This window comes from Dipteris shenzhenensis, chromosome 5 (assembly GCF_047967505.1).
Source record: "Dipteris shenzhenensis isolate YYH24624 ecotype China chromosome 5, Dip_SZ_1.0, whole genome shotgun sequence".
In the NCBI taxonomy this organism is placed as follows: domain Eukaryota; kingdom Viridiplantae; phylum Streptophyta; class Polypodiopsida; order Gleicheniales; family Dipteridaceae; genus Dipteris; species Dipteris shenzhenensis.
The window spans coordinates 45,190,617-45,216,019 of record NC_141600.1 but is presented as its reverse complement, the minus strand read 5'-3'; the positions used below and the strand labels follow the sequence as shown (position 1 = coordinate 45,216,019).

Sequence of the window (25,403 nt, the reverse complement as noted above, 5' to 3'; positions counted from 1 at the left end):
TCCGCACATGCGCATCGCGATACACAGCAAAGCGGGCTTTGAAAACAAAAACAAAGATGTGGAGCCCGGCTCTACATGAACTGAATGTGCGGGTGGCCGTGGTGGTGATGCACGTGTGGAGCTCGAATCCGCACACGCAATACAAAGCAAAGCGGGCTTTGAAAACAAAAAGAAAGATGTGGCGCTCTTAAAAAAAAAACAAGAACAAAAAGTTGCATGAAATGATTGGAAATGTTAAAAAACAAAGCAAAGAGAAAGAGATCCTTGGATCATCATCAACCTCTCTAATCCCTCATCGACGGATGTCTCTGCTATTCAATCTACGAATCTCACCAGCTGCTGCTCGCTTTTTCGTTCAATCTCTGCGAATTTCCGGTAAAACCCATCTCGCATTTCTTCCTCTCTTTCCATTCTCTTCGCACAATCTCTCTTTTCTGACTCTTCCTTCCTGTTTTTTTCCATGCCTCACATCAGCTCTCTCTCGACAACGCTCTCACTCCCCCACCATGGACCCAGCTCTTTCCTCCCACGCCCCCCCTTCTGATGCATGCACCCGCGTCTTGTTCTGTGGCTCCAAGTTCCCTGCTGCTTTTCAGTACACCAGAGAGCGCCTGCGGTCGCACCCGAATGTTGAGGTCGTCTTGCAATGCCCAGCTTCTCTGCTGATAAGTCCTCTTTGGCCCCTTGTTTGTTTGCACCGATTTGCGCGTTTTAATCCAGCGCGCTGTTGACCGAGGTCGTGTACTGCCTTGTTTTCCTGCTGCACAGGCATAGGCATTGTCTGACGTTAGCAAACAGCTCCTTGCAGTTCTGTTTGACGGATGTTTCAGTGGCTTATCGGTGCAACTATTTCACCATAGATTGAGAGGCTTCAACCAACCACTGTTCTTGCACCCTTAGCACTTCAGCAGCATATCTCTTCTCGTGCGACGATAAGTGTACATAATGAAGCAATGCTTATTAGTAGGCTGGGCATTTTCATGCTTTTTCTTGGCCCAGCTGCAAAAGGTCCTCCATCCTTCTGAATCATTCTTTGTGTGCTGTTTTTAACAGCCATATCTGCTATGGCTGAGGGCCTGCCAGTTTGTGGTGTTGTAACAAAATTCTGCAAGACTGAACCATTAATCCAAACCCTTCTAGGTATCAAATTGAAGTGCCATGAGTACTCTTCTATCCATCTGTTCAGTCTGCGGTTGATTTGTTGCACAAGGGTGAACGGTGAGTTTGGCGTGCGAAGCTGCATAACTTCCTGGTTCGCATTCCCAAGTTAAAGGCCCACATTATCGATTAATTGCCAAGCAATCTGAGACATTGAGAGCCTTGCTTGGTGGGAACAAGGGGCTTACTTGTTAAAAGTATAAGCCCACCCCTCATCCGTAGGTGACATGTTGACAAGGGTGAGTTTGGTGCCCGAAGCTGCAAATAAATCCTCCCAAAATGTCCTATGAACTTAGCATCCTTTTGAAAACTGCATGTGAAAGCCCATGGTGCAGTAAAGTGCATGATCTTTCAAAGTGGTTTCGGGGGGGTGAACTGGGTTGTTTGGTAAGCTTGTCAACTGCTACACAATACTCTATTTGATCGTCTCTTTGCAGTCCTTCTTTGCTGCCCTGTGGTAAATTCCACGGCTTTTGTGATATTTTCCCTATAGTAATTGCATTGACCTTGCACGCACGCTAATATCCTCTTGGTCCTGTTGACATTGCAAGCACATGGAGGTTGACTTGACTACTCCCTCCAAAGATCGTAAGACACCTCCCTCCAAAGACAGTAGACACTCTTAAAATGAAGAAGAAATCACAATATATTGAAGAACGTAAGCTGAAAGCATATTCTATAAATGAGCCATGGAAATTGAGATACCACACCAATAGCTTCGCCATCTTAGCTCAACTAGGGTCAGAAATAAAAAACGACACCGTAAGGGTCAGCCCTCATGTGACTAGCATACATAATCATTCCATTGTAGTATCGTTTAGTGCTCCCCTCAATGGGATGGATGACGTACCCAAGATCCAAGTTTTCAAATACCTTGTGGCATTTATAGTACCATGGCTGTACATTTCAGGAAATAGCAACATATGGGAAGTAACTCAAACTACGGGAGTACAAGCAAACAACATCGCATTACTACCCTCGTTGACATTGTTGCAAGGTCTCTTAAGCCTAATCCTTTGTTTAAGACATAAAACTTATCCTTGTCAAGACTTTTAGTGAAGATATTGCCACGTCAACTGCGGAACACTAGGTGAGATTGAAGTCACCAGCCTCAATGTGCTCACATGTGTAATGAGGTTCGATCATTTTTTACATGTTTCATGTGCGCATGAAACGTTCTAACTGAGCCCAAAATTGTGAACCCATGGGGTGTAAAAGCACAGTTTCTGGCATAATGCAAATAAAAAGGAAGTGTACCTTGTATCTGGTAATGAATACTCTTGGTTGCTTTCCATGAGAGACCGCAGGGCAGTGCTTGTATTGACAAAACATGCCAGTCGCACAGGCACTATCAGTTGTTCTGGATTACAAATAGACCAACCTGCCTGCAAGCTCATTTTCTGCGATGGCATGCTTAGTCAATTTGGGACTTGCCTCCAATGAAGTCACAACTTTGCTGCCCTACATCTTGTATCCCTACAGGTGATCCCTGGAATTCTTAGCTTGTGACATGGAAATGCAACTTTATTTTGCCAAAATTCAAGGCCCAAACAAAAATGCAAGAGGCCCAAATGGGCCCACAATCTGTCATGTCAAAAGTGCTGGACAAGAGCACCTTTATTTCTGCCAATTTCTGCTCATTATGCCTGTGAGTATACTATCATCCTTGTGAAGGAAGAGAAGGATTAGATCTGTTCCCCCTTGCAGAATATAGAGAGATGTTTCAATGGCAGAAGCCTTTGGACAAGGAAGCTTATGTTTCTCCTAATACCAAACATGTGAAGCTTTAATAAGGCCTTGACTGCTTCCTTGACCCTGCACACTTCGTGCTCTTGTCTGCTTGGGGCTGTTGAGCATAAACTTCATGTCTGCGTTTTCAGTCAAAGAAGGCGGATTTGACATCCATCTGATAGATTTTCCACCTGTCCCTTCATCTTGGGAAAACCCCTTGGCAGGGGATGGGCCTTATGCTTCTCGACTGTCAAATCCAAGTTTTATTTAAGTTTAGAGACACATTTGCTGCCCACAATGTTTCTGCAGGTCCTGACAACAACTTACTGCTAGGCAGGCAAAGATTGCCCTTAAAAAAAATATATATAGCTTGAGCTTGTAAAGAGGGTGAACAAAAGCCCTAATGACTCCCACCAAAAGGAATGCGCAAAAGAAGACAATTAGGCAGGTGAAAGGGCAACCAAACCAGCTCTAAAAATGTAGCTTAAAGGTTAGAAAAATGGCAGTCAATTATTTTTCAAAAGGGCAGGTAAAAGGGTGGAGCATATTTTCTCCAGTGGGCAGATGCTAGAGAGCCTTGCGACAGGCTTGATTTGCCTCATCCCCAAAGGGGGGCTAATGAACTGACAATTCGATATTGTCAGACTGAAGGAATTCATGATAAGCATCATGTTTTGGGCAGCACTTTTTTGCAGGTCAAGCCTCGGGAAATGCAGCCATAGGGATTCTCTTAAAAAGGTTATTTTAAAGCTTTTGGGTGGCCTCGGTGGGAGGGGAGTTTCTATGAAGGTGAGATAGGAGATCACCCTTGGCAGTAGTGTGAGCAAGGCCTGAATCGAGAAATATTTTGAAACTTTCAATAGTGTTACTTTGGCCCCATTGATTGGCTTGAGAATTTGTTCCAACAAACGAAGTAGGTAACTAATAGCTAAATTTCTGTTGTTTGCTGCACATTATTTCAGTTTCTGTACTGACAATCAACTTTTTTGTCATAGGTGGATGAACTGGATCATGGAGAGGTTCATGAGAGCATAGGAAGGTATGACATATGTGTTGTACGTCTAATGCGGATCAATTCAAGTATCATTGCACGTGCAAAAAAGCTCAAGCTTCTTATCCAATTTGGCGTAGGGCTTGAAGGTAACAAGGTCCATGCACAAATTTGACATTAAAACTCTGAGAATTTGCACGTATGCTTTGCTATGGTTACGTACAACATGGCGAAAGTCTGTACATCTGTGAATTTTTTTGCATTATCGTTTAGAGCTAATCTGTAATTATGAAGTCTATGATGGAATCGTTTATCTGTAATGACTTAGGAGTGGATATAGAATCAGCAACAGAAGCAGGAATCAAGGTAGCAAGGATACCAGGCCATGAATGTGGGAATGCATTATCATGTGCTGAACATGCTATGTATCTCATTCTTGCTCTTCTTCGGGACCAGGTGTCATATTCATTCCATTCATATAATTTAACTCAGTCCTTTGACCAAGTTTCATATTTATGCTAATCTACATTTTCTTGTATTTTATGTTTTTGGCACCATTAATTCAGAGAGGTTTTGTGTTTCTCAGTTATCCAATACAGCAAGCCATTTAATAAATTAAGGTTTGGGTGGAATTTCTTATGGTTCTCTAGAGTCTAAACCTCAATTCTATTTCTCTTGTTTTTTTGCAGAAGGGGATGGATTACTCTATTCAACACATGCAGCTGGGTGTGCCAGTTGGACAAACTCTCTTTGGAAAAACTGTAATGATCATTTTCTTGTCAATCGCAAATGCACTGAACTCTTTGATCTGTGAAATGAATGTTTGGAGGTGTCTGTTATGTGTATCTGTAGAACCATGCAGGCTTGCATTAAGTAGGTGTTAGTCAGTGGCACTTTTATCCTGATTTTTCTCCAGTAGACTTCAAAGCCATTTCTTGCTGAGGTCATCAATGTGAACAGAAACAATTCTAGTGTGACTTTGTTTGAAGTCCCCTCATCATCACAATGGAATTTTTTTCTGCCTGGATTAGCTGGCAAGGCGTGTTCTCAAATTTCCTGCTAAGACTTCACCGCAAAAAAAGGATTCCGGCTAAGGTTTAAGCTGCTGCCAGAAAAGGTCGCAATAGATTTTATGGGGGATGCAACGGACTAATTTATAGAAGTCATTGTAATGCACACAAGGACCATTTCAGGAAGTGTGTTTAAACGTCTTTATTCCTGTCTAAATAAAAGCTCTGTACGTGAGAGTTTTCTTAAAAAGTAAGGAGGACACAGTAGGCTGGCCTGTTTAGAGCATGGTTTAAAATGAAATTTACCTGGAATAATTCTCAGGCCATGGTCTGGTTGGTATGAGAGGTAGGGGATAAAGTAGCAATCAGCAGATATCCATGTATTTTGCAGTGTTTGACCTGGCTCTCACCATATTCATGCAGTCATGTGAAAGCCATTATGTGAAGAGCTGATGAATTATGGTAACAGGTCTTGATCATAGGGTTTGGTAACATTGGTAGGGAGCTGGCAATTCGTTTGAAACCATTTGGAGTCCATATTCTTGCAATCAAGCGCTCTTGGAATCTTGCTACTAAAAAAAATGACACCATAGGCAAGTTATTTTGTAATTATTAAGTCAGTCTTTACCAGAACTACATTTTATTAAATTAGAATCCTGGTGAGCCTCCATTTTATTTTCACTTGTTTCTTACATAGGTCTGGAAGACCTAGTAGATGAAAAAGGAAGCAATGAATGTATACTTGATTTTGCTAGTCGAGCAGATATAGTTGTAATCTGCTGCCACTTAACTACTGAGACTGTAAGTCACTGTCCCCACTTCAACTTTTCGTTCTTCTCTGTTTCCTTTCTTTGCTTTTGATTTGGAAGATAAGAAGTTTTCTAGACTCATGAGGTATACGTCTGCTTTATTTTAAAAGAACTTGTTACCATATCCCACATCAACCCTCCCACAAACCAATAAATGTACAAGAATGCAAAGTTTGATCTTCAACTAAGCTAAAAAGCACAAATAGGCCTTTGAAGTTTCAAAGAGCAACTCTCTAATGCCATCATTTCCATATCTTTTTTTTGCACCACCAGGCAGGTATGATAAATGGTACGTTCTTGGCTGCTCTCAAGAAGGTCAGGATATGACCTTCAACCCCCTAATTGCTCATATTTGAATGACTGTTATAGTTTGTGTTTTGTTGGAACTGTCTTTTTTGTATGTCTCAGTTGCAAACTCGAAGCTGAGAGCATTTTCATCCACAAGATACATGAGAAGAGTCTCAAGGATGTGTATTTTCATATTTGTTGTTGTTTCATGTCCAAGTGGGTGGACAAGATACATAAATGCTGTTAGTTCTATCTCCTTGCACATAGTTTTCCCTAAAACCTAAATCTTATTGTAGCTCTTTTTTAGCTTGAAAACAGAATTCCGTAATCAACTCGAGTCTTGCTGTTTCCTTGTTCGGACTTTCTCCCAGCAATGCCAATTACTTCATTGGTCCGATCAATGTATCATCTTAACTAATCTGTAATTTTTAAGAAAGATGCCCATGATAACCCTCGATGGGAGAATCGTTTCTCCTATGTTTTTAAAAACTCAAATTTCATGATCAATATTAAGCCCTTCCCTTGTCTCTCCTCTTTTTGTCATTTTATGTCAAATACAATCAATTAACGGTTTGTTTGTCAAGATGCTAGTATGCTTGATGCACCATATTTGGAACTTTCTTCTGGCACTAGTATGTGGATGTTGACTCCTACTACTGTCTCAGGGCGCACTTCTGGTGAATGTTGCTCGGGGAGGTATACTTGACTATGAAGCTGTCAAGGCTTCAATTGAGATGAATCACTTGGGAGGGCTGGGAATTGATGTTGCCTGGTTTGAGCCATTTGATCCTAGTGATCCATTACTAAAGCACCCCAAGGTACTAATTACGCCGCATGTTGCTGGCGTAACAGAAATGTCATACCAGAACATGGCCAAGGTCTGTTTACCTGGAAAACCTAACTCTTTGAAGTACTTGAGTATTCAAGTGTCAATTACAGATTTTCATTCAATCAATGCATGATTAGCCCGTCATCAAGGTTTGCACCAAAAGCTCTTTTCCTGGATTGAGCTCCCACATCTTGCAAGAGCTAAAGCTGATTACTCTTCTGTACTTGACTGCAGATAATAGCCAACGTCACTCTGCAGATACAAGCAGGCACAGAAATCTCATCTATTCAAGGGATTGAGTGTGTGAACTGAGAATGTATTTTCCGGAAGGAGTATCACCAAATTCCATTGGATCCAAGCTGTAAATTTTTTAAAACAAGAAAGTGATATATTCCATTCAAAACGAATCATACAACAGGTGGGAGAGAAAGTACTCTATTTCTATCCAAGCTGTAATTTTTTCATCATGGCATCCTGATGAAGTTCAATTCCAAGTGGAGGAACACCTTAGAAAGAGATTTCCTAAGTCCATGATGCCAACATTACATATCTAGTCAGCTTACATTGATCAAAGAAATTATTGTGGCATTGAAGCCCATATTGTTTAAAGCTAAAATAAAATTCACATGTTGAAGAAGTTTGAGGAAGCGTACAAGGAGTAAAGAACCTCCTTAGACTCTTGTTTCTCAGGCACGTAACACAAAGCTTCTCTCTTTTCAGTGGAGGTTTTAATCAATGTGCATACATGAAGTCTCCTATACTGTGGTATCAATGGTGTTTTTGTGGTTTAACAATTACAAACGTGCCTAATCTTCTATCACATCTTTGGAAAGAATCATTGCTAGGATCCCACGACTTTTAGAGTTCACATTTCATATGGAATACAAACATATATTAACAATCTAGAGATCCTTGTGTAGTTGACTCTAGACTTCAAGCCTCTAAATATTTCTTCGGTTGTAACATTGTGCAACTGGAATATTGTTTAGTGAGATATATTGATGTGTTTTGAGCTTTTATTAATATATTCAAAGTTCTTTTTGATTGGGGGGACCTACTCAACAAGCTCTTGATACGTTGTTTTATCTTGCTTCTTTTGTAGTGGTTTGGTTATTTCTGTCTTGGCTATGCCTGTGTGTTGAGGCGTTAAGTGAATGTCAACGAATTTTGATTGTAAGTGAATGTAAACGAGCTTTGATTTTGCGATATAGGCAAAAAAATTTGAACAAGAGATGTATTCATGAGAATATCACATTTCTTGCAAACTTGTCAATATATTTTTAAACTTGGGCTTGGACATCAAATGGCATGTGAAGGCATTGTGCATGGGCACGTGTGGAGCCCCATTGCTTTTTTTTTTTTGGTCTAAAGGAATATGCCTTTTGGTTGATGTGCTTGATGATGCTATTATGGTGTTATCTTTTTCTACAACAATTAGACACATTTGCTAGGGACAACATTATAGACCCCTTTGGCTTGGCACAACATTATAGATGCCTATGGCACGTACTATTACAATTGCTACATGACTTTTAGCCTCAAGGATTGTGCCCTTTACTCAAATGATTGTAGTTGTCATTCACTTCTATTAGTCGATTCATGATTGCATGGTTGTATAAAGTTTTATTGCCTCCTCCTTGGTTTCTGCTCGTGCAAATCACATTTGGTCCATGACACATACTACTTGGTGGAGGAGGAAAAGGTTGCAACAAATTTGGGCTAGCAAATCCACCCTTCATCAATGGGTTTTCTAATGGTGTGTTCAGCTTGGGGCTCTTCCATTTGGGCTAATCTTGGCTCACCAACATATTGCTCTTGCCACTTGTCATCATCGCTAATGTTTGTCCTTGCGGGATTCTATGCCTCATCTATTTTGACATTTCCGTGAATCTCATGACTCCTTGTTTCTTCAACAAGAGTGTCTTTCAGCTCATTCATCTATTACTTGCTTTGGCATGCTATTCTAGCTATTTAGGGTCATCCTGCTAGACAAGGGTATGATCTCTTCTTTCATTTGGTTCATTATTGCTATAGACTCTACTGAAGGATCAAAACCATAGAGTCTTTGGTGATTTGTCCCTGGCTAAGTATAATTCATTTTAGGCATCTCCATAGCAATCCTTTTTTGACTACCCGCATGTCCAAGATGTTTATCTTGTTTTCTTGTCAAAAAATATGAGATCTTATTATGTTTTCGTTGCATGTCTCTTGCTTGGGGATCGTTTTTTGTCACAAAAAAGAAATTAGTGTGTGCGCATGCACATGTATGTGTGTGTAGGGGAGATTAGACACCAAAAGGGGTTTATAAGGATTCGATTAGTGAGGTGGGTGTTAACATCCCCGGAGTACAGTCGTCGAATGTAGGGTAACCAATGATTAGAGGCGATTAGGCTTCATGATTTACTTAAATGGTTGCAGCCATGGAAGGAGTACAATACAAGCTTAGGGAGTTTGAGTCCCAAATACCCCCAACGGTCACAAGTTGCAGGTTCCAGTTGCAAATTGCCACAATGTGGCTAGTGCGGTTAATTGCCTCACAGGGATAAAGCCGCAAGTAGCCCAAGATCGGTCTCACCACTCCAGGTTTTGAGCCTCACACAGGGGGTTTGAGACTCAAATAGCTTAGGGCTTGGAGGTGTTGGGCTAACACAAGCGCTCTTTGAGAGCCGGTTAGGAGCACCTCTTAATGTTAGGCTTGTCCCAAGTGCTCTTATATGGTTAACACAAGTGCTATTTCCGACAGTAGGGAGAGATGGAAAGGATAGCAAATATGCCTTGGCACCCTATGGGCCCAAGAGTCTTTTAATGTAAAGAAAGAGAGAGTGCTAAAAGGAAAATGGTTGGCCCTCCCTTCAAAAGGTGACATGTATAAAAGACTACATGGTTGACTTTGGTCTTCATTGTTGTATGCACAAGTTTGGAATACAAGCTCCCTTTTCTCTTCAAGAGTGTCTCTAGGTGTTATCTTGTCTCGTTCGTAGTGCCTTTGTGTTTGCCACTCCATTCCCCTTCACTCTCTCTTCCCAAATCCAAAAGTCACTTGCGTGACACAAGTGGACGGCTCGTGCTTGCATTGCTCTCACAAGGAAGTAGCTTGGAGTGGAGGCTCCAACAACATCTCCTCAACATCCCCACGACATGTGAGTCACCATCAAGACCACACTTTTTTGGCACTGTTGCTGGGGAATGGAGGTATGCTTTGCATTTATACTTGCTTTCTTTCGTAATCTACCCATTGCACAAGGTTTGAGCTTAGGAAGATTGTTTTTGAGGTTTGTTTGAGTTTTGAGATGATAGGAAGATAGTTTCTCAGATTGCTAAGGTGTGTATGTTGTCAAATCTCACAAAAAACAACCAAGAATGAAGAATCAAGCTGAATTTCGAAGTTGTTTTGTGTGTTAACAGGCACCCCTCAAGAAATCTTTCATTTTGGTACTCAAATGTTGTTTTTCTTTCAAGTTTTTTGCATTGAGTAGGTAGACTAGGTAGTATAGCATTCCCCTAGTACAAAAAAACCAGAACAAAAACTCCAAATCTGTCAAAAATCATCAAAAACCAGTCGGAGACATAGCGCTTTTCTATCCCCACGGGTTGGCGGCTTAGAGCTATCCCTACGACTATCGCCATAGCCGTATCCCGTCGGTCAAATTTCATTGACCCATGGCCATAACGCTATCTCGACAACCTAACTTCTCACCATGGTCTAACTTGTCGTCCTAATTAAATGCGTGTCAGAGTTAATTATCTTGTCGGTCTGACACTCGTTGACTCGTGCCCTTAGCGCTGCCCCCATGACCATCGCTATAATATTATCTCGTCGATCCATATATCTCGTCGACCGGCATGGTAAGCTCATCTCCCGACCATTGCCATCTTGCTAACCCCATGACCGTTGCTATAATATTATCCCGCCGACCCCTTTATCCCTTCGTTTGTTGTCTTAGCTCATCCTTACCATCGTGGGGATACCACTTGCATCCTATCTCACCGACATGTGGCACTACCTATCAAACAGTGCTAACAGATGAGGCAATACGCATCTTAGTGAATGCCCTAGGAAGGGGGACCAGACCACCTCCACCCGTTCCAGTGTTTCCCGTAGGGATCATGAATCCCTCAAGGAGCTGACCCATAGCCATCTCCAAGTTAATGACTAAATTCCTTGGGAAAGGAGACCTGGTCTCCCACGTGGAGCGATTTGAGTAGATATGTGAAGCCTTTGGAGCTCCAAGAGATCTAAAAATGGCTAATGCGTTTGGTCTTAGCTTGGATGGCAAAGCAGCCCAATGGTATAGGGCTCTCACCCCGAAGAAAAAGTCAATTGGGAGATGCTGAGAAAAGCCTTCATTGTGGGGTTCACCCCCAATGGACATAAATGGAGCCCAATTAACCAGTTATATGAGGTGAAGCATAATGACAAGGAATCCCTTCGAGATTACATAGTTAGAATTAAGCACCTCAATTCTCGTTGCGAATCATACGAGCGGATGAGCGACGAACAATTATTGCCCTGCTTCCTCATTAGATTGGTAGACCCGAAGCTACATGACTATCTAATGGTTATGAATCCTACCTCCTTCGACCTATGCAGCAAGGTGGATATCTGTATAAGTGATAATATGATGGACAAGGCTAATTTGGATAAAACCTCGCCCCATCAGAAGTAGCACCATTAGTCTGGTCTTCCAGTGTGGAGACGATCAGGAAGGAGGACAATGAGCCCAAGGGCTTGGATATGAGTGAGCTGAACTCAAATTTGCTGAATCAATTAGGCCAACAGTGGAGGTTAGGAACCTCCATGGAGGTGCCAAGCAACGCCCACTTGTTTCCACGGAGAGACGACGTCTGGTGTGGGGTATGCAATGGCAACGATCCCTCCAATGAATGTCCTCACCTGAGGGCAAGGCCAGCCCTCTACTACACACTGTCATAGATGGGGAAACCACGATACCTTCCAATGCCGATTTTTGAGGTCCCTACCCCAACCCATGTATCAAACGAGACCCCCATTAGCCCTGATGGCTCTACCTAATCCTATGAATGCATAAGGTGTCCCTTTGGCTAGTTCAAGCCAGTACAGGGCCCAATAGCCTCCGTTACTGCCACCCATACTGGGCCCTCAACCTCCACTACCTCGTATAGCTATGGTCAATCAAGTATTGGTAGAGGAAGTGCCCAATGATTGGGAGATGGAACTAGACCACGGACCCCTCGACTACTACCCCTATGAGGAAGGAAGTGGCACCCTAAGTCACTACCTCCTACAAGAGGATCAGCAAGTCCCTATGTTCCAAACCACTCCCTTGAACTCAAGGGCTAGAGACCTAAACTATGTCACTCGAAGGCCCCCGATCCAATGCTATACTTGCCAGGGCCCACACAGGGCAAGTGAGTGCCCCTACAAAGGTACTTTGAACCCTCGGGTGTCATGCTTCAAGTGTCAGGGGCCGCATTTCTTGAAGGACTGCCCCTATAGGGATTTTACCCCAGCCATTCCTCCCACAATCGGCCCTACACCCTTGTGTGCGGGGTACGGAATCGAGCACTTGAATCATGCTTCAAGTGTCAGGGGCTGCATTTCTTGAAGGACTGCCCCTATAGGAATCTTACCCCAGTCACTACTCCCACAACCGGCTCTACACCCTTGTGTGCGGGGTGCGAAATCGAGCATTTGTTCAAGGACAGTCACTTGAGAAGACCGACAACCACAGCCACCCCGCCTAAGAGTACTAGCCTTAACTTGCTCAGTATCGAACAAGGCCAGGGGGCCGCAGTACCCTTAAAAGTCATCAAAAGGATGCAAGCCAAAGCCATAGGTAGGGCAATGAGGAGATAGGCCAGGATGGAGAAAGGGCCCCTACTGCAAGGCCCTGAGGTTCCTCAACATCCGCAAACCCGGTCCAAGAAAGCCATACGGGTAGGTGATGGGTCTAACCAAGTGCTCATCCAAGACGATTCCGATGAGGAGACAGCCACCCTTGCCACCTCCTCTGCCTTCGAACGTGCTTCCACCTAGGGTGACACAGAAGTACCTCCGAGCTTAGGTGTAAACAAGCCAGTGCAGGCCTAAGGCCTAGCACCCCCGCCCTCCTATAAGGGAACCTATCTGGACCCAGTCCTAGAGAAACAATATGTAATTAAGGCTCAAAACTTGGCACGGGACTGCCATGAAAAGTTCGAGCATAGACTCAAGGTGAGCAGAGGGTCGAATTCCATCCATTTTGCCCATCTGACATGCCACTAAGGGGCAAAGGTGCTCAAAGTACCAGAAAGGGCGGAAGAAGAGGAATGTTTCAGCTTTGGTAAGTCAGAGGCTCCAAATCTGATGTAGAAAATGTTCCAAGAGGACCCAATATTGCAAAACCTACAGGAAGAAGGAGACCTTTATGATTTCAAGGACTTGCTATTAGTGGGAGGAGAGTCTTCACAGGAACCCTGTGATAGTGCCGGGTTGGCTGCCTTCCTCTCAACCGAGGTAAAAATGCCCATCGCCTCCTTGTTGAGAGGGAATCCCATCCTTTGGTGAGACCTATCCAACTGGATGAACATGCATTCCTGCCCCGAGTCCCTGCTAGCCCTAAGGCCAACCAATTGTCACCAGAGGAGGGGTAGAACTTACCCAAGGCTCCCATCAATAAGCTAGGCCAATACATTGAGGGTGATGACACAAATGTGGCTATCCCCATAACCTATCAACACCAAAAAGTTGATGCCATCTTGGATGGGGGAGCGAGAGTGAGTGTCTCTACCAAGGAATGTTGGGTGAAGTGGGAAAAACCCGTGCTCAAGCAAACCCATCTGGTGGTGAAGTTGTCTGATGGGCGGAAGTCCACAACCCTTGGGAGTCCTTACTGGCATCAACATTAAAGTATTCAGATTCACATACCCCGTCAGGTTCGTAGTCATGGACTTCACCTAGTAGCCGGGAAATGAGGCTATCCTAGGCAGACCCTTCTTACGAATGTCCGGCCTCGTACACGATTGGTGCATCGATAACATCTATTTGCGACACGAGGAACAAATCATGCAGGTGGACTTGCGCACCTACAAGGCATTGTTAGGACACCTTTTTGCTGTGGAATCTGACACAACCATCCGGACCATATCTCTAAAGCTGTTCCAACGTTGTAAGAGGGAAGAGGATGAAAAAGAGTCCAATGAATTTTGGTATGCACCTCTTCCCAAGCTGGAATTTTTAAAGAACTGGATGCACATCCTAGCCAACATTGATGTTCCAAAGAGAATAGGGTTCCAAATCACAACCCCCGAGCTCAAGAGAATGACCCCGGTGGTCCCCCCTTAGAATGTTTACTATGCTCAAAACCTGGAAGGTGAGCAAAGGGACAGTAATGGTCAAATCAGACCTCCACTGGCTAGCATGCGTGGGTGCCACAACCACTCACCATGAGTTCTCTTCCAATTGGGGAGCCAGGGTGAGCAAGATAACCTCCCCAATTGGCTCTATAAGTGCAATGAAAGAGCCCCCTTCAGGTCCGAAACTCCCTTTATCCAAAATCTCGGCTTGGGCCAAAAGGACCACTTGTCCTGTAGAAATAGAGAAGGAAGTTGAAGAGAAGGAAGACCTACGACAAGTACCAGCCCACTACAAGGCCTACACGATCAAGGATTGCAAGATCTTATACCAAGGGGCCAACAGATCTCGGGAAAATGGGTGCTCCCAAGGATATGACGGTGTAGCCCTGGTCAAGGGGGTAAACTTGGCTGTGGAAGGGCACGACTCCCAACCTGTATTCGTCATCGTCGCCAATGATATCACCCCCAACAAGGAGAATCCTCTAATACCTCTCCTACAAGAATACAAGGACTGCATGGCCTAGAAATACACCGATATGAAAGGATTGCCTACTGAAGTGGTGCAGCACACGATACCCATGCTGGACGATGCCAAGCCGATACATCAACGTCCCTACCCTATGAATCCCAAGTACGCGCTCATAGTGAGGGAGGAAATCTAGAAACTCATAGATGCGGGATTCATCAATGAGATCGAGCATATAGACTGGGTGTCATCCATCGTGATAGTCCTAAAGAAGAATGAAAAAATTAGAGTATGTGTGGACTTGAAAAAAGTTAACGCCACCACCAGGCGCGACCACTACCCCTTGCCATTCACTAAACATGTCTTGGAAAGGGTAGCCAGAAAGGAAGCCTATAGCTTGCTAGACGGATTCTTTGGATACAACCTAGTGTCCATCGCCTTGCAAAATCAACATAAAGCAGCCTTCGCAACTGAGTGGGGTGTGTATGCGGCTAGAGTAATGATATTTGGGTTGACCAATGCGCCTGCCACCTTCCAACGAATGATGATCACTGTCTTGAAGGAGTACTTGAGAGACTTTGTGGAAGTCTTCTTGGATGACATATGTGTGAGCTCAACGTGGGATGATCACTTGAAATACCCAAGACTCATCCTAATATCCTTGAATCCTCTTAAGTGCCAATTTTGGGTCAAACATGGCGTAATTCTCGACCACATAGTGTCCCAGAATGGAATCTCCATGGACCATAACAAAATCAAACTCATCTTGGAATTACCATCCCCCACCAATGCCAAGGGAGTCCAAAATCAAACTCATCTTGGAATTACCACCCCCCACCAACGCCAAGGGAGTCCAACAATTTACTGGCCACATGGGCTACTATAGAAGATTCATCTTGTTCTATGCGAACATAGCCCATCCCTTGTACAAGCTGCTAGTATCCTTTGAGTGGATCGATGAATGCCAAAAATTCTTCAAAACCCTCAAACTAGACGTGGCCACCGCACCGGTGTTGAGAGCACTTGACTGGGATCTAATATTCCACATTCACATAGATGCTTCCAACTTTGCTATCAGGTGTGTGCTAGCCCAACCAAGGGAGCATAACTTAGACTACCCAGTGTACTTTGCGAGTCATCAACTAAATGAGGCCGAGGTTAACTACACAACAACCGAGAGGGAGGGTCTCGCCATGGTCTATGCAGTCGAGAAGTTCATGCATTACTTGTTGGCCAACAAGCTCGTCTTCTTTGTGGACCACCAAGCATTGTTATACCTTGTCAACAAGCCATGCATGATGGGATGCATCACCAGGTGGATGGTAATCCTCTTAGAGTTCGACTTCATAGTCATCACTGTATGTAAGGGGAAGACCCATGTCCTAGCCGACCACCTATCGAGAATCCCAAACGGCGAAGCCTCAACGGGAGTCGAAGATGACCTCCCTGATGCTTCCCTCTTTCTCATTGACCATACTTGAATGGGCCATGGAGATCAGACACTACCTGGCCAACGGCCTACCCCTGGGCCAAGCTCTCAAGAAAGATAGAGCCCACAAACTCATTAAGGATGCAACGCCATATCAACTAATTGCAGGCCAGCCATACTACATGGGCAAGAATGGCATCATGTGTAGATGTGTGCGTGAGCACAAATACATCGAGGTGCTTGAGGAGGCCCACTTTGGAATTGTAGGAGGGCATTTTGCCGTAGTGATGTTACAACATGTAAGGTGCTCCAGGCTAGCCTTTGGTGGCGAACTCTCTTTGGAGATGCAACCGAATTTATCAAGCAATGTGACCCCTCCCAGCGTGTGCAAATCCCACATAAGGTGGACATGATGCCCTTAACCGGAATATTAACCGATCAACCCTTTGAGAAATGGGGCATCGATTTTATTGGACCAATAAGTCCAGCATTTAAAGGAACCGGGGCCAGAGACATGATCTTGGCTGCCACAGATTACTTCACTAAGTGGGTAGAAGGGAGAGCCACCGTGAAGGTAGACATGAGATCCACCGTTAAATTCTTAAATGAAGAAGTTATCACATGGTTTGGATGTCCCTTAGAGATGGTCAGCGACCGAGGAACTCAGTTCCTCATTTTCTGAATGACTAGTGAATTCATGATCATACATAGGAAGTCAATGCCATACTATCCTAGGGCGAATGGATTTTCTGAGAGCTCCAATAAAACTTGCTGTAAGATCATAACTTGCACAGTAGAGGCCAATCATACCGACTGGGAGCATAAGCTCATTGCTAGCCTTATGGGCCTACAGAACATCCTACAAGGTGGCCACGAACTACACCCCCTTCAGCCTAGCCTTCGGGGTGGAGGCAGTGATGCCAATGGAGTATGTAGTGCCTAGCCTCTGCCTTAATGTCAAAGAAATGCTCACTGAGAATGCCTTGGCAAAATGCTTAATTGACCTTGAAAAGCTCTATGAGGCACGGTTGCATGCAGCCTACTGCCTCCGGGTGGAGAAGGCCCAACACAAAAAGTGGTTCAATCACAACCTCAAGAACAAAAACCTTGTAGAGGGTGATTTGGCACTCCTCTACAGCATCCGCAATACCAAGCGCAAGCTCAAGTACCAAGGTATGCATCCTTACCGTGGTGGAGATCACTCCACAAGGGGTGTGCCAAATAGCCACCCTTGATGGAATAGAAATGGACGGCTACCTTAATGGGAACAAATTAAAGAGATACTATGGGACACTCACACTGTCTACCCTTCAAGCCATCCATAGAGAAAAAGAACTCAAGGCCGAGGTAGCCAGGATGAAATGCCATGCCATCAAAGAGCACGTAACGCTAAGCTCAGACAAGTAAGCATATGGCATTGCTTAAGGCGATGCTTGAACACCTAGGACTAATAGATGAACTAACGATAGAACCAGCTAGGTTGCATGTTCAACTGCAAGGTCCGGACATGTGCATCAAGGCACTCATGGATCCGAGAGCGAGTCACGACTTCATCTCCCGTGAGGATACTGGGACAATCTACAGGTACCCTAAACCTCACTGTCACTTTGGTAAGGGCTATCAATGGTCAACTCATAAGCACATTGGATTTTGTGAGCTTAAGTCTAATGATTGTTCTCCAGGAAGTAGAAATACGCTTTTATGTTCTTCCCACAAAAGCAACTGACAAATAGATCATATTGGGAAGGACCTGGTGTTACGCCGTATCAAATCGATTGGCGAGTAAGGACAACTTCCCTCATGAATGGTGGTAGAATTGTGGTAATCCGGCTGTGTGAACCAAGTCGTGCTCCTTCTACTGTACCCTCGTTGGCCCAAGTTAAAGTTCTATGGGATGGAGGACCTGAAAAGAGTCTGACCCCAAAAGGAGCAGAGGACCAACCACAGTAGCAACCTAGTGCAATTACCCATTACACTGCATGTGCTATCCCCCACTGAGGAAAGCTGTGAACACGTTCAATGCTACTTCAACAAGAATCGACGACCAGGAAGGATCCAAGCCCTAATACCATGAATAGTACAACTTAACATGAAGATCACCCAAGGCAATGAGGGAGCAACACAAGAACCGAACCCTACAATGAAGGGTATTACACAAGAAGCTCCCTCCAAACCCGAAGGCAAACCCTCAAAGTTAGTTGCAATCATACTATCTCCAACGGTGCTGCTCGACTCACGAGAGCAAGTGTTTGCACACCGAAGCTAGTCACACAAGAACCTGCTTTCCCATGACAAAGGACCGTCCTCTAAGGACTCGTCATCACCATGCCAGTGAACCTCTAGCCTCCAAGGTAAGACACAACCTGGACTCATGCTCTACATGGCTTTTAACATGCTATGCGGCAGCGCGATGTCCGTCAACACTGCATTCCACGTTATCATCGACTCTAGGTCTAGGTGAGTCAGTATAGTAGGCATATCACCCAATGCACCCGCAGCCCACAAGTCACTACCTTGCACATACACCCAGACGTATCACGATCAGCACTAGGTGATTAGGGTCAATACATCCCTTTTGCATTTTTTTGCAATTTTGCACACTGACCTCACAGTCCGCCCCACTCCTCACCTGTACACCCCACCCTTTCCTTTCTCTCTCCCACCTTCCCACTTCCCCCCTTCTTTCCCTTTCCTTACTCTCCTCAAACAGTATCCTGCCGACCGTGGCCATAGCTCTATCCCGTCGACCGTCGTCATATCCGAAGATCTTGTCAATCGTTGCCATCCGATTATCACACCGGTCGTTGCCATAACAGTATCCCATTGATCGTCGCCATCTAATTATCATGCCGGTCACCACTACCATAGCTCCATCTCACCGATTGTCGCCATCCAAAGATCGCACCGACCATCGCCATCCGATTATTTTACCGATCACCTACCATAACAGTATCCTACCGAGTGTTGCCATCCAAAGATTTTGCCAACCGTCGCCATCCAATTATCATACCGATCACTGCCATAACAATATCTCGCCAACCGTCACCATCCAATTATCACACCGGTCGCTACCATATAAGTATTGTGACGCCAAAAATAGATATATTTTATTTGGCATTGGTATTGTTTTTCTATGTTTGATAAGAGTTTGAGTATCAAGTGATAGCCTAGTGGCTCTCACTTATTTCTATTTTCTAAGATATTGTATGGGATTGAGAGGATGAATGGGATGGATCATTGTAAATACCATGTGTATAAATGATAAATATCTTGGTATGGGGTAAGAGTTATTTGTGTATGGGATATTATGGGGTTTTTAGAAAGTAGGAAGAGTGAGTCATATAAAGAGGTGGGTCTCATGTCCATGTGTTCCAATAATATAAGAGAGATCACATGCCAAGCGTGTGGAACGCATGTGGAGGAGTGTGGAAAAGTGTGGAGTCAAGAGGAATCCTTCTAGAATTCCTATGTGGAATAAGGAGGATATGGACATATAGAAAAGAGAGGGTCCCTATGGGCTCCATGTGGGGAGACTCTTGACTTTCTCAATATTTTAAGAGTCTTGAGCATCTTTTGATGGGACACATGGCAAGAGTAGCCAAAAAGGACATGGATGGTGACATACGAGCTTATGTGATTGATGGGGAAAGGAATTTACAGGCAGCATTTGTAAATGGGTGAAGGAGGGTGATAAAATCTCTATAAAAGTAGCCCTCCTCTCCCTTGTTCAACATCTCTTCCACCATTGAGCCTCATGCTGCTATCGCTCTAGTCTCCTCAAGCCTCTTCCATGATCTCTCTCTCTCTCTCTCTCTCTCTCGTAGATATCCTCTTATGTAGACTCTTGAGTCCATATCTCTCTAGTTTATTCTCTTTCTATGAGTAGTTTTGGAGCTCCCGCTCCCTTTTGTATGTATGAAACCTCTTTTTCTCCCTTGCATGTATAGAATATGGAGTTGCATTTGAGTAGAGTCTCACTCTATTGAAAATGAAGGCCGCTTCAAATTACCTCCCTTGAGTCTTCTCTCCTTCCATTGTTCTTTTCTTCCTTTCAAAGTCTTCAAAGTGCTTCTTACTCGACCGCTCATTGTGCACACATGTTCCACCTGTTTCCCGGGCCACAAAGGGCATTCTTTACTCTATCCTAGACGACCTCTATGGGCTTCGGATCGTTTGATAAAGGCTAAGCATGGAGGGAGTATTCTCCCAAGTCGGCACCAGGAGAAGGAGTGTGTGGTTTTCATGATTGTTTGACCCCCTGTAAGTTTTTTGCTCATAACTTATTGCTCGATAGTCCGATTTTGACGAAAGTTATATCAGCATGAAGCTCTCTTTAAGGCACATTAAATTGTGTGACTCTATCTTGTGTTTGATACAAACCCAAAAAGTTATGAGTCTCGGTGTCAGACAGTCTGTGTTTATGATAGTTTTTACCCCCGTCCAGTAAATTGCTCATATCTTTCTGACCGTTTCTCTGTTTCTTACGAAACTTATATCAGAGTGAAGCCCATTTCAAGATGCATCTTTAAATGTGTTGGATTCTTTAATATCACGTCTCTATTGGAAGTTATAGGGCTCTGTGTTTGATGATAGTTTGCAGAGTGTTTTGAGCTAATTATTGTAAAGGTATCTATGAAGGAGGTGCAATGTTTCCCCAGAACCTAACCATCCGACCCAATTAGCTCCTTAAAACTTCTCGATATATATCAGTTCATGTCATGTTGAGCCATAAGATCTTCTTTCAACAATGTATTGCTCTTCTCTTTGGTGTAGACCGGCTTGCTGAGATTATGGCCTCTGTTGATTCTTTCCTTCTCCCTATGCTTGAGTACAACATCACTTGGGATGTTACCATCTTCATTCTCATCTAAGGTAGGAAAGTATGGTGTGGTCTCTTGGCATAAAAGCTTCTTTTTAATGTTCTTTTTCCAGTGATAAGGATCTCTGTCACTAAGATTGGAAGATCTCTGTCACTAAGATTGGAAGTAGGAGGAAGTAAAGAGGTGCATAAAGTTTTATTACCCGGCAAGTTCTCTATCATTGGCAAAGGAACATTAAAAAAATGATTTTATGCCGATTTTTAAGGGGCTAATTGGGTCGGATGGTTAGGTTCTAGGGAAACACTGCACCTCCTTCATAGATACCTTTACAACAATTAGCTCAAAACACTCTCCAAACTATCATCAAACACAGAGCCCTATAACTTCCAATAGAGACACGATATCAAAGAATCCAACACATTTAAAGATGCATCTTGAAATGGGCTTCTCTGATATAAGTTTTGTAAAAAACAAAGAAGCGATTAGAAAGATATGAGCAATTTACTAGATGGGGGTAAAAACTATCATAAACACAGACTGTTTGACACTGAGACTCATAACTTTTTGGGTTTGTATCAAACACAAGATAGAGTCACACAATTCAATGTGCCTTAAAGAGAGCTTCACGCTGATCTAACTTAAAGAGACCACCAAGCAAAAAGTTATGAGCAAAACATTGATAGGGGATCAAGCAGTCACGAAAACCACACACTCCTTCTCCTGGTGCCGACTTGGGAGAATACTCCCTCCATGCTTAGCCTTTATCAACAATCCAAAGCCCATAGAGGTCATCTAGGAGAGAGTAAAGAATGCCCTTTGTGGCTCAGGAAACGGGTTGACCATGTGCGCACAATGAGCGGCTGAGTAAGAAGCACTTTGAAGACTTTGAAAGGAAGAAAAGAACAATGAAAGGTGAGAAGACTCAAGGGAGGTAATCAGAAGCGACCTTCATTTTCAATAGAGTGAGACTTTACTCAAATGCAACTCCATATGCTATACACGCAAGGGAGAAAAAGAGGTTTCATACATACAAGAGGGAGCGGGAGCTCCAAGACTACTCATAGAAAGAGAATAAACTAGAGAGATATGGACTCAAGAGTCTACATAAGAGGATATCTACAAGGAGAGAGAGAGAGAGAGAGAGAGAGAGAGAGAGAGAGAGAGAGAGAGAGAGAGAGAGCTCATGGAAGAGGCTTGAGGAGACTAGAGCGATAGCAATACGAGGCTCAATGTTGGAAGAGATGTTGAACAAGGGAGAGGAGGGCTACTTTTATAGAGATTTTGTCACCCTCCTTCATGCATTTACAATTCTGCCTGTAGATTCCTTTCCCCATCAATCATATAAGTCCATATGTCACCATCCATGTCCTTTTTGGCTACTCTTGCCATGTGTCCCATCAAAAGATGCTCAAGACTCTTAAAATATTGAGAAAGTCAAGAGTCTCCCCACATGGAGCTCATGGAAGAGGCTTGAGGAGACGAGAGTGATAGCAGCATGAGGCTCAATGGTGGAAGAGATGTTGAATAAGGGAGAGGAGGAAAACATTCCACCTCCTTCATAGATACCTTTACAATTATCTCAAAACACTCTACAAACTATCATCAGACATAGAGGCCTATAACTTCCAATAGAGACACGATATAAAAGATTCAAACACACTTAGAGATGCATCTTTAAATGAGCTTCACTCTGATATAGGTTTCGTAAGAAACAGAGAAGCGGTCAGAAAGATATGGACAGTTTACTGGACGGGGGTAAAAACTATCATAAACACAGACTATCTAACATAGAGACTCATAACTTTTTGGGTTTGTATCAAACACAAGATATAATTATACAACACAATGTGCCTTAAAGAGAGCTTCACATTAATATAACTTTCATCAAAATCAGACCATTGAGCAAAAAGTTATGAGCAAAACACTTACAGAGGGTCAAACAGTCATGAAAACCACACACTCCTTCTCCTAGTGCCAACTTGGGAGAATACTCCCTCCATGCTTAGCCTTTATCAAACGATCTAAAGCCCATAGAGGTCACCTAAGAGAGAGACAAGAATGCCCTTCGTGGCTCGAGAAATGGGTGGACCATGTGCGCACAATGATCGGCCGAGTAAGAAGCACTTTGAAGACTTTGAAAGGAAGAAAAGAACAATGGAAGGAGAGAAGACTCACAGGAGGTACAAAAAAAGCGACCTTCGTTTCCAATAGAGTGAGACTCTACTCAAATGCAACTCCATATGCTATACACACAAGGGAGAGGAAAGAATGCCCTTCGAAGCAATGGCATAGCTCCCACAGGTGAAACATAAAATTCTCCAGAGGAGCCAAGAACAGGCCTCACAACTCTCAGCAAGAACATGGCTCACAATAGGCAAGAACAGACCTCACAACTCTCAGCAACCCTCCTCCAGGCACAGCTCCCAGCATGCGATAGCCACACCTTTATGGTCATCGCTCAAGCCACATGGCAAACAGCCCTAAATAAAATAGAGGAGTACCGAACAAAAGCTGAGGAGCTAGAGCTGGTAGTCACAAAGCTGAAGGATGAGATATCCTCTAGCGAATCCCTGGTCCAAATGCTCATGGACCAAGCCGACAAAGCAAAGTTCGATCTCAGAATGGCATTAGAGCAAAAGGTGCAAGTGGAGGCACAACATGCACGGACTCAAGAGAATTATGAATGCTAGATCTAGACATTGCAAGATCTCTTGGCACAGGAACGCACACTGACGGTGTCCCTGCAAGAGCAAAATGAGTGGCAACGTACCTCGGACCACCAAGAAGACTCAAGGTTGGAAGATCATGAGTAGCACGATTTTTGGATGTACAGGGAGGTCTCTGCACAATTAGCCATATACACACTCACACCACACACTATCCCCCAGACACTCCAAATGCACTTCATGCACAAAATCTTATTTTCCACCTAGATCTCATGGCCCACTCCATCCTAACGTCCTCCAAACCATCCTCTACCACAATCCCGATCACTACCATCCCATTCTCGCCATGTCCTATTTTTCATTAGATCTTGAGCCATCTAGCCTCTCTCTCCTTCACCTCTCTAACCCATTTTGCTCAATTTCCAAGCATGGTGCTACATCATCACGGAGTCCACAAGTTATCCTGTGGACGATGATGTGATGCAATTAGCAAAGCCTGAGGAGCTCAAGCCATGGGTCTGCACCTCGGATAGTATGAAGCTAACATTAATTGGATGTAGACCTACGGCTGAGTCTCCGTAATACAATCTGAAGGGCATTTTGAGGCTTACTAGTCCACCACCTACAATCCCCTTGGCATTATAATCCTCTTTAACTGGGTGCTACAAGCTCTCCAAGACTCACTCGAGTCCTTGGTGAGCAATTTTGAAACAATACATGTAGCATATCTTGAGGAAGTAGCCGATGAGGAAGGCCAAGAAGCCATCTCATATTTAATTCTACTGCCCCCCCTGCTGAAATTGCAGAACCACCTCCTCTAGATCTCGCCCAAACCACTCAACAAGCCACCCAACCTCCCCCGCCCACCTTCCTTGCACCCATCTCCTTGAATATTCTTCCCATGCCTCTAACACCACCACCACATTGCACGATACCATCCCGTCCATCTCATCTATTGCTCCGGTCGACCTCCCTGAAGAGGCCATCAACACGCTGCTCAAGGCAGCCAATTTTGTATAGATGGCCGACGATACAACGCCCACAAGAACAGCGGAGGAGGAACCCATGCCAATTGAAGATGATGAGGTTCCGTAAGCTCCTTCCTCCTCCCCGCCCAAAAATGTACAGTGGTGTGCCGACCTACAGTCATTCCAAGAACTACCAGATAGTGCACTCATGCACCATTGGAAGCAGCAACTCGAAGGCTCCCACCTCCACCTCTAGAAAATCTTGGAGGTGTGCCCCCTCACGTAGTTCATCACCCAGTCCTTCAATGACTAGCGACACGCCCATCCAAAGCACACAAGAGGAGGTTACCACCTCACCCGTGATGTTCCAGTCCCATGAACTGATGTCGACACCAGTCTATAGCCTTGCTAGTGCCTCCCCTTCCTTAAAATGGAGCAATTTTGGTGGTACTACCATAGTGCCCATGTCGATCGCCAGATCCACCCCCTTGTACATGCTAATGGAATGACAATGGACTTGGGCAAAATTCTACGAGCTCTAGCAACGGGACCCTAATATGTTGTACAATTTTCCTAAGTACAGGTTCCCCAAAGAAATGACTCGGATTTTGCTTCCGCCTCTAGTCATTCAATGACACATACGGCTTGGTACCCGATCCAACCGTCATTGCAGTGGTCCACTTCAACTGCCTCCTTCTCTTACTCCTCCGCAACCTCCCCACCCACAACCATTCCATCGATGACCACCTCCACAATCTGACCAATGAGATTGTCTTCAACCTCGACATCAGTCCCACGCAGTTTCAGGACCTCTACCTCTACCTCTGCGTCCGCAATATCCATGACCACCACATCCACACGTGCGAGGACATGCACGCCACCCACTTTTGGAAGTTTTGCTTGTACCTAACTCGGCTCACTCCA

General features: G+C 44.2%; 1 protein-coding gene across 3 annotated transcripts; it reads left to right on the top strand.

Moving 5' to 3' along the window:
* Positions 1 to 247: 247 nt before the first annotated feature.
* Positions 248 to 7,548, top strand: LOC147902084 (D-isomer specific 2-hydroxyacid dehydrogenase family protein). Of its 3 annotated transcripts, XM_087374691.1 has the most exons (11): positions 248 to 375; positions 475 to 635; positions 3,885 to 4,029; positions 4,209 to 4,336; positions 4,570 to 4,641; positions 5,360 to 5,483; positions 5,588 to 5,691; positions 5,973 to 6,014; positions 6,653 to 6,865; positions 7,051 to 7,174; positions 7,273 to 7,548. In XM_087374691.1, the coding sequence occupies exons 1-10, from the start codon at positions 303 to 305 to the stop codon at positions 7,126 to 7,128; spliced, it is 1,140 nt and encodes a 379-aa protein (XP_087230817.1). In that variant the 5' UTR covers positions 248 to 302; the 3' UTR covers positions 7,129 to 7,174; positions 7,273 to 7,548. The 3 variants fall into 3 exon arrangements, with proteins under 3 accessions (XP_087230817.1, XP_087230816.1, XP_087230818.1); XM_087374690.1 differs by having other exon boundaries at positions 7,051 to 7,545; XM_087374692.1 differs by lacking the exon at positions 5,973 to 6,014 and having other exon boundaries at positions 7,051 to 7,546.
* Positions 7,549 to 25,403: the final 17,855 nt, after the last annotated feature.